This window comes from Tiliqua scincoides, chromosome 7 (assembly GCF_035046505.1).
Source record: "Tiliqua scincoides isolate rTilSci1 chromosome 7, rTilSci1.hap2, whole genome shotgun sequence".
Lineage (NCBI taxonomy): Eukaryota > Metazoa > Chordata > Lepidosauria > Squamata > Scincidae > Tiliqua > Tiliqua scincoides.
In genome coordinates, this window is record NC_089827.1 from 71469665 (window position 1) to 71482457 (window position 12793).

The window sequence follows — 12793 nt, forward strand, 5'->3', positions numbered from 1 at the left end:
TTGTGAAGGATGACATTAACTCAGACGCAGAAACTCAGCATTAAGCTTGTAAAGTAAGAGTTAACTTCACTTTGATTGTTTGATGGCCATAAGACCTGGTGGAAACTACCATTGTAGAATTAATTGGGGGGGGGGATTGGATACAGCTGGTGAGATGGAATGGAGGGTAGTTTGGTGCTGCAACCAGTGAACACAGACTTGAGAGGGTTCCTTGCTCTACTTGGTGGGTTGGTGTGGTGGTAGGAGCTGAATCTGGAGAACAACCTTTTGATTGAGCAACCAGCACAACCCACTGTGGGCCAATGACTTCATAATGCTGCACTGGGGCAACGCTGGCTGTTCAGCTGCCTGAAGCTGCCCGTGCAACTCCAGTTGCCCATCTTTACTGTTACCCTACAAGGTCAAGGTAGCCTCCTTCTCCCTTAGTTCCTATCCAACAGTGGCAGACTCTTACTACTGTATATCCCACTTCAACAGCATCCACACAGTCATTGTGGCTGTGATCCTACACAGACTTACTTAGGAGTTAAGTCCCATTAAACTAAATTGGGCTTCGGAGAAGACATGCATAGGATTGCACACACTCTCTCTTTCTCTGTGTGTGTGTGTTTGTTTATCTGTCAGGGAGGGAAGATTTCTTGACATTTCCACCTACATTGTATTGATTCTCCTTTATTTAATTGATAACTAATGCAGACGCCTACGTTTTCATGCAAGGAAACTGGACAGGGGCACTCCATACAATGCTCACTTTGTAGGCACTGACAGTGCAGTAACAGGGAAGAAGTGGTTTCAGTGGAATCCCATGACCAGCACAATGAGCATAATGACCAGCATAATAACTCAGGACCTTATATGTTTAGAAACAGGGTCCCTTGAAGTTATCGTGAGGATGTATGTATTAAGAAATTCTGTATAGTGAAACATTATGTAAGAATTTTTAATTAAAAACAGCGCACTATTTACCTCTGAATGTGCCTTCTCCTCAGCCTAGAAAAGGAGAAAAAATACATTTATGAAACAACACAACTCAGGTTTATTTGATTAAGAAGAATCAATAGTTTGACTTAAGAAAAATAAGTTCTCAAATATAGCTGTTACGAAGAATCAGAATTAAAGCAATAGGCTATCCTGAACTGCTTGTTCGAGGTTAACTTTCTCTGCAGCTGCAGTACTGTCAGGGCTTCATACGGCTATCCCTTATGGTCTGCCTGTTCTGTCACACACTTGCAAGACTGTTGTTGGACCACTATCAACCATCAAGAAAAGACTGATGTACTGAAGCAATGAATCCACATGAACCCAAATCTCAGCAGAATCGCATATTTCAGGGGTGCATCAGAGGTAGGCCAGGTCAGGCCAGGCCAGGTGCTGGCTGAGGGGCAAACGTGACTCCTTGTGGTTCCAGTCCAATGAGGGACAAAAATGGGGGGGATTTTTGGTTGGTGGAGACACCTATTTGCTAGTTTTTTAGGGATACCAGAAGCATGGGTGTCTTTTTTCTCTCCATTCCTTTTTGCACATTCAGGAGCAGTGCTGGAAGCCTCCCCAGAGGTCAACCACTGCTCCAAATATTAGGACATCACCACCACCACCCAGCTGGAATGCTGTGATAATTACACAATATTAGGGAATGGTATGGTGCCATGTGGCATTCTTGGCAATGGCGTCACTAGGGTCTGTGTCACCTGGTAAAGGAAGTCAGCATGACACCCCCATGATGGACCTCTTCCCATGCAATGCCCTGGGTGTTGGGTATCGTGATGCACCCCACCGGTTTTGGGGTTATAACATTTGATAGAAATATTTCAGCGTGGTTTGTTTCATTGCATTCTGCATGAAAGTATGGATCAGATGATATATAACAGGCGTGCCCAAACCCCAGCCCTGGGGCCACATGTGGCCCTCGAGGTCTCTCAGTGTGGCCCTCAGGGAGCCCCCAGTCTCCAATGAGTCTCTGGCCCTCTGGAGATTTGTTGGAGCCCGCACTGGCCCGATGCGACCACTCTCATCATGAGGGCGACTGTTTGACCTCTCGTGTGAGCTGTGGGATGAGGGCTTCCTCCACTGCTTGCTGTTTCACATCTGTGATGCAGGAGCGGCAGCAAAGGAAAGGGCAGCCTTGCTTTGTGCAAGGCCTTTTATAGGCTTTGAGCTATTGTAAGACCTTCATTCATTCATATAAGTTCATCTCTAATATATTCATTTATGTAAACTTATGTAAATGTGTTCAAATTTTAAATGTAAATTAATTTTTTTTTTTTTTTGCCCAGCCCCCGACACAGTGTCAGAGAGATGATGTGGCCCTCCTGCCAAAAACTTGGGACACCCCTGATATATAACGTGATGGCAGTATTCAAAAATACCAAGATTTAAAAAATTTTGGCCAGTAGTGCTGTCAACCCCCCCCCCCTTACACATCATCTATTATGGCCTGCATCCCCCATATCCCCTTAGCAATGCCATTGATTCTAGGAAGAAAAGAATGGCAAGTAACAGAAGCTGCTGCCAGTGCCTACACAGGCAAGGCATTAAAAAATAATAATAATGAAAAGGACACAGCTGCTGCTGCCTCACTAGTGAGGCCCTGGAACATTGTGAACATTTAGACAGGAAGTCTCAGTTCATCCCTTCCACAAACTCACATCATTCATCCCCTGCATACGTTTGGATCAGCACTAGTTCAAACAGAAAGGACAACAAAGAAAAAGGGAAATGAAAAGAACCTATCTAATCTTGCAATACATTTGACAATCTGTCAGCCTCAAGAAATGCAACGTTCACACAAGGGGCTTTTGCATCTGTCCAGTGGGAGCCAGTTTTCTCATGTCAGGTGGACTGAGAGACGGCCTCCAGGCAGGCTCTAGGCAAATAGGGTGCAGGATGTTAAATACATCCACTCCTCCTTTGCAGGAACAATTTGACAGGTCCTCAGGATCAAAAGAAAGAAAGAAAGAAAGAAAGAAAGAAAGAAAGAAAGAAAGAAAGAAAGAAAGAAAGAAAGAAAGAAAGAAAGAAAGAAAGAAAGAAAGAAAGAAAGAAATGGTAGGACTTGCTTCCAATGATGATGAGGCTATTTCAGGCCCTGTGTCCAACAGAATTGTTTCTTTGGTTTATACTGAGAGGTGACCAGACAAGTTCATTATGTAACCTGAAGGGTGATTAACTCCTGAAGCAGCTAAGACTGGGGTACAGAGACATTTCTGTTAAAAAAACGGGGACTTTCTCCAGAGAAGTGCATGCTGCTTTCTTTCGACTATAACTGAAATAAATGAATAAAAGCAACGGGTAAGAATTAAAGGGACATGCAAAGCAAAGGGTTTCACAAAAGTTCATATTATCCAGACATGGGACATTAATTCTCCCTGGGTCCCTTTAGGGAGAAGGGCGGGATATAAATAAAGTTTATTATTATTTATTATTATTAATTACTTCCTAATTGCAAAAGTAGGGAGAGAAAGAGAGCCTGTCAGATGCCCCCTTGAAGCAAGAAGCCCCTTTTTTCTCTCCTCTTGGTGATATAATTGGGTGTACAAGAGGAAGTCATATGATAACATCACATAATGGTGGTCTGAATTCCCTCTAAGGTGTCTGCGCCAGTGCGCAAACCCCTTTCACAACTGTGTAGCATTCCGACAAGTTGCAGCACCACCCCCAGACATTCAGTGACATAATCACGTCATCGCTGAAATTCTGGGTTGCTGTGTTCAGCACACTTTAGCAGGAACTGTGATGGTGGCTGAAGTAAAATACATAGTGGGGCATTGTATAATATCATAGACCAATGAAACCTCATTCTTTATGGTCAACTCGTTTATCACTGAAATTAGATTTTTCTTTTTTCGCCTGAGATTCCACTTTTGTGCCATTTCATGATTAAGATCAGCCCAGTTGAGTGAGCTTTGCCCTCTAGGAGTCCATGAGAACCAGCAGGGGAAACTACTGATCAAGGATTATGCCCTTCAAGTACAATTCACACTACAGATTTATAATCCAAAAGCTTTCCTTGCCCTTAACAAAAAGGTTCTTCAACTTCCATTATCACAGCAAGACACTCAATAGCTGAACAAGAAGCATTGTCAAGTGTCCAGAAATGGAGACAGTGTGGGGTCAAGTAACAAGAAATCTCAAAGAAGTTCATTCTCCACTGTTTGGTATATAATGTGAATAATTCATTAACACTTGGCCTACTTGTCTAAAAATAATGGTCACCTGGCTGAGTGAGATTCAGCCAGTTCTTGTAAGATCCGAAGATCTTGAACAGCAGAGGTGGTATTTTTATAACTTGTTAATATAAAAATTTGTGTTGGGATGATTCAGGGCCCAATCCTAAAGTCACCCAGCGCTGGCACTGAGACATATTGCTGAGTGCTGAGTGTTGTAAACGTGCATGTTCATGGCACCCTGTGAGTAAGGAGAACTGGCGCTGGGCCTGTGCTAGTCAGGCGCCAAGCCCAACACCGGCAGAAAGAAAATGCACCACCACCAGGGTAACTGCAACTGAACTGGTGGGAGTGCAGCCTCTGGGGGATGGGGGAGGGTGGCATGAGGGCAAGAAAAGATATGGTTGGGGGAGAGGCCCAACATGGATTCTCTCAAGTCTGCGCCAGAAAAATAGCCAGTGCAGATTTAAGAAGCCCCATTGCAGGGCTTGGGGCTTTCCTTGAGGAGACCTCCCGCTGCTTCCCTGTCCCTGCTGGATACAGCAGTAGCCGCTTTGGTGCTGCTGCTCCAGCGGGCATTGGGAAGCTCAGGATTGTGCTGTCAGAAATTCTGACCGATGACACAAATCCTGAAAGTTCACAATGGCACTTTACCATTTGTGTTTTTCCCAGCTCAGTTCATCCAATTCATAGGAGTTAGCATTGGACATTAGAGACAGAACACAGGAGCACTTAAGGAAACCGTGGCATATCCAAGCACCGGTGCTTTGTGCTCAGGTGGTATTCTGTGCTCAGAACCTCCATATACTGCCACTATGCTCAGATATGCTACGTTAACATTACACAAATCAAAACTGTATCTCATTGTTGTTCAAGTTGTGCATATTTTGAACATTCCCCAGTTGCTCAAAAACAACTGCAGTTAAAGTAATATAAATTATGGGGTGATAAAACTAAAATTAAAAATAGAATATTTGCAAATGTCCATAGTGTGCATAGAAGCTCTTAATCTACATGCTTTATTGAGAGATTGCTGTTTGAATTTTTGCAGAATCTGGATTTTAATTGGGGGGGGGGGAGCGGCTGATTGCCAAAACCAGAGTTTGTGCTAATTTTTCCCATGCTGAAGTCATATAGCTAAGTGTGATACAAGTAATTATCATCTCTAATGGATTCTTCTGACATTTGTATCTGCCCTAATTTACCCAAAATTCTTCATAATTGTGTGGCGCATGTGTGATATCAGGCAGGCTCTTGGGACAGGAAGTGTGAATATGCAAGGGAGAAACATATTGCCATCTTATACTATTTGTCACAAACTAAAAAAGAAAATACCTGTTGGGGGGAAATGCACTGATGCTCATTCTACACATAGATTACTTCCTGTAGAGATCTAACTTCAAGGATTGAGGTCAAGGTGGACTTTGAAGGGGGTGGGACGGGCAGCTAACTGGTTTGGAATTCAATGATTTTTGTTCCTTCTGGTAGAAAAGAAGGTACAAATGAGGAAAGGGAGGGAAGTTGCTTGCAAATTGCAACTCTTGAAATATCCTGTGTTGTGTTTTTTTTTTTTTAAATTGAAGCCGGTAAATTTCCTAAATTTACTATAAAAACCATCTTCCACTGTGTTCCACAGAACAAAAACGTCTAATAATACTCAAGTCACCTTCTGGTCTTGAATGACACAGAACACTGTCGCTCTCTTAAAAGATCATTTTACACCAGAATCCAAGATTGTAACACCAAAGCCGGAGTAATTGTCCACACATCAGCAAAGCTCTACCAATAGCACAAAAGCAATCCACGAAGCGGCCAATTACTGTTACTAGCTCTTAAAGCGTACAAAAGCTAAAAGATGATAAAACAAGCCAAGGCAGACAAATCAAATGGCTCCAAGCAGTCCATGCAACAATTGGTCCCCTGGCAGCTTTGGCACAATTCAGTTTTTAAGGGAAAACACAAAAGACTGTGTAGAGGGCTAAATTCTACTCAAGGAGGCAACTCCTCATCATATTCTGAAAAGTATAAGATGTTGTGTTTGAACAGCAGCAAGACTTTGTTCAGGGTACAACCTATGTCCAATTTTCACCTCTTTCTTGATCTAACAATCCATTCACCTTTCTATGAAATGCACCAGTGGCATAGCTAGAGGGGGCGCAAAGCACTAAGTTTTGCGAGGACCCTCACTGCTTGGCAAATGGAGGCGAATGCCTCTGCTTTGCTCCCCCCACCTGGAATGGCTCCAAAGCAGAGGGCGAGGGGCCGCTTACACGCTGCGGTGAGGCTCCCCGCAAAACTTAGTGCTTTGCACCTCTTCTAGTTATGCCTCTGCAATGTACAATATTGTGAGAAACAGAATTTTTTAGATCCTCAACACTTACCGTGGAATAGAGAGAAGAGGTGCTGGAAACGAGTGATAATGAGGAACCATGCACTACAAAAAGAAAAAGACATACGTCAAAAGCATTATTACAAAAATATTGATGAAACAACAGGAGTTATTCCCAGCCAAGTGAAATCACAGAACATCAATTTCTTTTTCCAAATGAGAACAAACCTCTATAAAAAGAAAGCTTTTATGGAGGCTATCCATTTAGAACACACAAGTACACACACTGTTCTATCACACAAAATGATTTTTCTTTACTGAAAAACACTTTCCAACAAAGATTTTAAAGGTGCATTGTATTTTTGCTGGTAAACAACAATTACACGCCTTGCTTTGATAGCAAAACACCTTTTGAATGCCATCTCTTGGCAAAGGAAATGTCAAGCTTCTAAAATGCTGCCTGGAACTCAGATCACCTTTCAGCTTAAAGTGCATCTTGCCGTTGTGAGTTAGATGATGTCCAGATTTCAGAGGTATTTGGAAACATGTAAGATCACCTTTAATTCTGCCTAAGAGGTTTAAATTCAGGGTGAGAAGCTAATTTCAACTTCTGTCAACGATATTTGCTAGTCGCCTTCCGACATTGGACCTGAGTAGCATACATGAGTAGTAGACAACTTGGACGTTTCACTCAGTTTTTTCTCTCTCATGCTAAACAGCTTCCGAGAATATGTCAACCGCCTGAAAAAGCACTGTCTATATTTTACATTTTTCTGCTACATTATCAAGCATTTGTTATGAGTCACAGCCCAATCCAAACTAAATCCCTGTGTGGTGATGCAGTGGCTTTTTGACAGCTGGAAGTTTCCTCAGAGTAAGGGAATATTTGTCCCCTTTCCCCAGAGTAAGCCCAAGAAGTCACTATGGGTCAGACCTGCACCAACTGAACTGTTGGACAAGTTCAAATTGACCTGGGAAGGGGCATCAGGTCAAAGAAGGGGTTCAGAACTCAGCATGCACTGTCACTAACAAACCCGCCCTCCTTTTAGGCCTGATCGCTCTCCTCCCCACCCCTCACTGCCCCATCCTGATCACCCCTCCACCATTCCACTCTCCCCCTGACCTCCCTTGCCCCATTCCACCACCCCCCATGCAGTCTTTTCTGCTTCAGCAGGTCTTCAGTCATGTGCCAGCATGTGGGGGGCCACTCAGGCCTCCCTGCCAGTGCACCAGCATTGCGCATTGGTAGGGGCTGCTCTGCAATTGCCTTAAAGCAGCCTCCATTGCCACGAAGCACAGTACACCAGCACCCAGCTGGTATAGGATTGAGGCAAATTAACGGGAAAGAACACCTTTGCCCAAATCATGAAGACGTGATACACCCTGAAGCTATATGTTTATTCAGATTTAAAGTGTGGAAAGAGTCTTTCATTTCAGACAGGACTTCATTATAATACTTTCATGTGCTCAAAGAACATTGTATGGTAAAGAAATATTATTATCCTCTTTCCTTGCACTTGGGGAACTGAGGCTGAGGGGGAGTGACTTACCGCAGGCCACCAAGTGAGTTCATTATTATTAACAGTATTTATATAACGCTTTTCAACTAAAAGTTCACAAAGCGGTTTACAGAGAAAAATCAAATAACTAAATGGCTCCCTGTCCCAAAAGGGCTCACAATCTAAAAAGATGCCAAGGAATACCAGCAGACAGCCACTAGAACAGACAGTGCTGGGGTGAGGTGGGTTCATGGCAGAAGTGGTGAGTTAAAGGCAGAAGTGAGATAAACCTGAGACATTCTGGGTTTGTATCAAAGCCCAATCCTAGACATGTCTGATCAGAAGTAAATCCCATTATAGTCAACGGGGCTTAATTCCCCAGGTAAGTGTGGATAGGATTTCAGCCTGAGGTTGAGCCTGGGCTCTCACACTGCAATCTTAAGAAGTAGTTCCCACTTCTCAGTGCAATCTACTACTCAGAAGTAGTTCCCACTGGGTTTACTCCCAGGTAAGTGTGTTTGGGATTGTAGCCTCACAGCCCAAGCCTGAGCCATCACACCATCCATTCATTATCCCTTCTTTTTTGCAATGTTGATACCCCTAACTGTGAGTGGTCTGGCCAAGAATAGCTCAGCTTGGAACATTAAATGGTATAATCAGCTGGGACTGCCTCAAGGGCCAGGAAAAAAGGCCTATTAAGCTTGGGCTGCTGCCAGCCTAGACAGAAAAACAGAGAAAACCGATTCTGTGCAGACCTGCAGTGTGGGAGAGCTGAACCAGGCAAGTCGCCAGCAATCTTGACATAAGTAGAGAGAACAAAAATCAAGCTGATGAAAGTGAAAGCCTGGGAGAACTTCAATGGCTTAGTAGCCAGGGTGGGCTGGACCATCCCCCTTGGCAGAAAGATAAAACAGCTGCGCATTGCTATCCCAGCAGCTATCTGAGAAGGTGAAGCACATGTTAGAGCTTAATTCAAGGAAGGCCACAAGGAGAGTGGTGCGGGTATAGAGGAGCTCCAATAAACGCTCACTTTTGTTATATTAATGATATTGCATTGCAGCTGCCCCCATTATTAACAAAGGACTGCTTATGGAAAAAAATTGCAGGTGTCTAAATGAATCAAACAATATCTGGTATGACCAGACTGTGAGTGAGTCGTGTTGGGCTGTTTGGCAGGCCTTAAAAGCACACTTGCACCTAAACCTCCAGATGCTCTTTCACACATAATTCCCCTGCCTTCTACGGATTGCAATTGCATCCCAACCTATCACTAAGGAGCTCAGTCAGGTGTACATGGGAATTATCCCATCTCATCCTTGGATGTTGTTGGGCAAGGTGGTTGTTAAATTGAGCAGATGTGCCTGGCCCAAATCCACCCAGTGAGCTTCATGGCTGGGCTGCAATTTGAAATCTGCTCTCGCCAGTCACACCTTCTGCTTGAGTAAACCACACACCCCCTTACCTTCTTCCATGCTATCTCGGAATGAGCCGGAATGACTGATAGCACGTGGTCTTTCCTCCAAGGACGTGGCGCTCCCACACAGCTGGGAATCATCATAGAGGTCAAACGAAGAATCTTGCGCAGGGATGCTATTTGACCGCATCATACTAGGCCCAGGGATTTTAAACTGGGATAAACTGGTCGGACTTACTGCAATATAAAATATGTGCTTCAATCCATTATCATCAAAATTCACTCCAAGGAAGAACAGTGGTAAACAGCATACAATTTTTTCATTTTTTATGAACAGAAACACTGATCGGATGATTTCACAGACGTGTGTTTAGTTTATTGTTGTGTATTATTTTTCAGACAGATGTGTATTATTTTTCTTTTCTAACAGTAGATCTTTCCTTAACATCCTTTTTCTTCTTCCAAATGGTTTTTAAATTATCATGGTTATGATAAAATGAAATGTTTCAGTTGTGTGGTACAGACATGGTTCAACTAAGATTACAAATACCTACTTGGGCTTTTTTTCTTCTTCTCCTTTTGTAACATTTATACACATCTTCCTTTGTGTCTGCTTTTATTCACAAGTGGTTTTATCAGGAAGAGAATTAACAGATTCCTTCCTGGTTCAGGAGCTGCTCTGATCTTTTGGAAAGTTGGGTTTCAAAATTCTTACAGGAAAGGCACCATTGACCCTTCTAGTGGGTGCAAAATGAGGGCCAAAGAAAACAGGATTTATCTGTCCCCTTCTCCAATGGTTGGGTCAAATATTTTGAACTAATGTAGCAATCACGATATCTCCAGCTGCGCTGGTTATGTCTAAAATGAAAATGTCTGGAACTGTATTTTTCTGAGAGTTATTTAACTCCATGGGAAATTGGCCCAGAGAGAACAGGAATAATGGAGACAGAGGAACAGTTGCCATAACCAATTATACTGGTCACCACATTGGAGAAAAACTAATCCATGAACACACATGGATTATTTTTTATCGAAAAAAATGGGTAAAAAGAGAGGAATTTAAAGTGTGGCAAAAAACCCTACGCTGTTACGTCTGCCTGAAACCAGGGATGCACTGATCCACTGTGGCAAGATTCGAGTCAAATTCTGATTCCCCGCCCCTTTGACTCATGCACAATGGGCAGCCTTCGCAACTCGGTCAGAGCCTTTTTGGGACTCTGTTTGGATTTGAGTCAGAGTGTTTTCAAGAAACGAGTCAGGCATGGCTCCGCAGGAAAAAAACAGCTGCTAGCTGTGTGGGTGGGTGAGCGGATGTTTGTGTGTCGGAGTTCTCATTTAACACTCCCCTGATGTCCCCATCCTATCGGTAAACAAAAGTTCTGCAGTTCTTTGGGTGAGAGCAGCAGTGCAGGAAGCACTGATTGGTTCCTTACGAACCCCGCCGATGTAAACCACCCTCCTCCGTTCACATCAAGACTCCGATTCCAAAGAGCTCTGGTCACGGATGGAACTACAGGGAGAAAATAGGCATACCAGCTTGGCAAGGTCGGAGGGAATGGGCAGCAGAAGCGAGGGGATGGAGTCTCCATTTGTTCTCCCTTGTTTTGTTTCCAAAAACAAGTGACTTGAGTCAGCAGGAGTAAAAGAAAACGCATGTTTGGTCTAGCCGCAGACCTCCGCAGCCAAGCGCCCGGAGCAAAGCTCCGCGATGGCGCCTCTCACGGGCTATTGCCACCTCCCATGCAGAAATCTACCCCTCCCCACTCACCAGAGGCTCACAGAGCCTCGTGCGACTTCCACCCATGCCAGAGAAACCTCTGTGAGGTTCCCCGGTGCTATAAACTGTGTTTCCAGCAAACTGGAAGCACAGTTTCTGCCCCTATTGGGAGCCTCAGAGAAGCTTCCGCGGGGTCCTAGCAGCCGGCGCCTGGGGCATTTGCCCCATCTGACCCATCTGACTCACTTCAATTGCTCGAGTCCAAGTCTTATGAATTGAGTTGCCCATCCCTGCCTGAAACTAAACTTACGTTAGGTGCGCCTTGCACTACAGTCCTATAAACGTGTACTCACAAGTTCCACTGTATTCAGTGGGGTTTACTCCCAAGTAGGCGCGCATGGGATTTCAGCCTAATTTTGCTGTAATCCTAACCACAGTTATCTGGAAATAAGTCACACTGAAATACATGCAACTTCTGAGCAAATGTTTAAAGTGCAATCCAGAGTAAGTGTATTTAGGACTAAGTCTCAGGGATTTATTTTGTTTACTCTAGAAGTGCATTTAGGATTACAACCTAAGAATGCAAATATTCTATCCAACACTACAGAGTTATAAAAATATAGGAAAATAAAGCCCAGCTGATGTTTTGCTCGTATCATTTTGAAATGCGAAGTTAAACATTTTCCTTCAAAGTTGCTTTTTCTTCCAGTTACCAGGCCATTGAGACTTATGCGTGCCTACGGCAGCCCAATCTTGAGCTGCCCGGGGCGCCTAGCCTCGGTGGCACCGAGAACGGCTGCCACCGGATCCTGCATGCCCCAGGCTACCGCGGGAGGTACCTTGGGAAAAGGGGGTGAAAATCCCCTTCTCCCGGGTGAGGTAAGGTAAGCAGCTCCACAATGGGGCTACTCATTTCACCGCCGACCAAAAGATTGGCAGTAAAGGAGTTTGTGTAGGGCTCTGAGCTCCCTCCCTCCCTCCCTTGTGTAGGGCTGCCCCCTCCCCACGTCATGCCTCCACGTCACGCCTCCCCTGCCCCCTCTCTACCCCCGCTGACCTCCCCGGAACACCTCCTCCCTGCCCCCCTTACTGTACTTACTGTACTGTACTTACTGTACTGCGGCTTGGCAGTCCATGAGACTGCTGTGCCGCGGAGGCTGGGCGACCGCTCCGCACGAGCCCAGAACCGGCTAGCGCTGGGCTAGCATGGGCGGGAGCCCGGTGGTGAGGCTCGCAAACGTGCCTTATGGCAGCCTGGGATTGGGCTCTAAGTAGGCAAGTACCCAAATCTAATCAATGATTAAGGAAAGAGTGACTTACAAAGACTGCAATCCTATACCCACTTACCCGAGAGAAAACTCCATGAAATGCAATAGGACTTACTTCTGCTCTGTAGATTTCTTTAGCAGACTAACAGCAGAATTCTGTGAATGTCTACTCAGAAGGAAGCCCTTTGAGTTCAATGCAACTTTCTCCCAGGTGAGAATACATAGGATCGCAGCTTACTAATGTCTTTGTATCTGGTGTGCTAAACGTAGTCTTGCAGAATGATGTTTTATATATGATTAACTTGGCAATAGTTGTATAACGTTAAGCGCTTTCTTTTAGGGCTGTCCTGCGGCAAGTCATGTGAAACCTTCCTTTTGTTACAGATATTTCTGACTTGTTAGG

At 44.4% G+C, this 12793-nt stretch overlaps 1 protein-coding gene across 2 annotated transcripts in view; it reads right to left on the minus strand.

The window, feature by feature from the left end:
- Positions 1–12793, minus strand: part of NAV3 (neuron navigator 3) — a 305431-nt gene that overhangs the window by 43683 nt on the left and 248955 nt on the right. For both annotated transcript variants that reach the window (XM_066634436.1, XM_066634435.1), the window contains exons 19-21: positions 9454–9642; positions 6545–6597; positions 967–990 (exon numbers count right to left, since the gene is read on the minus strand). In XM_066634436.1, the coding sequence (XP_066490533.1) occupies positions 967–990; positions 6545–6597; positions 9454–9642 (266 nt within the window). The remainder of the gene's footprint in view (positions 1–966; positions 991–6544; positions 6598–9453; positions 9643–12793) is intronic.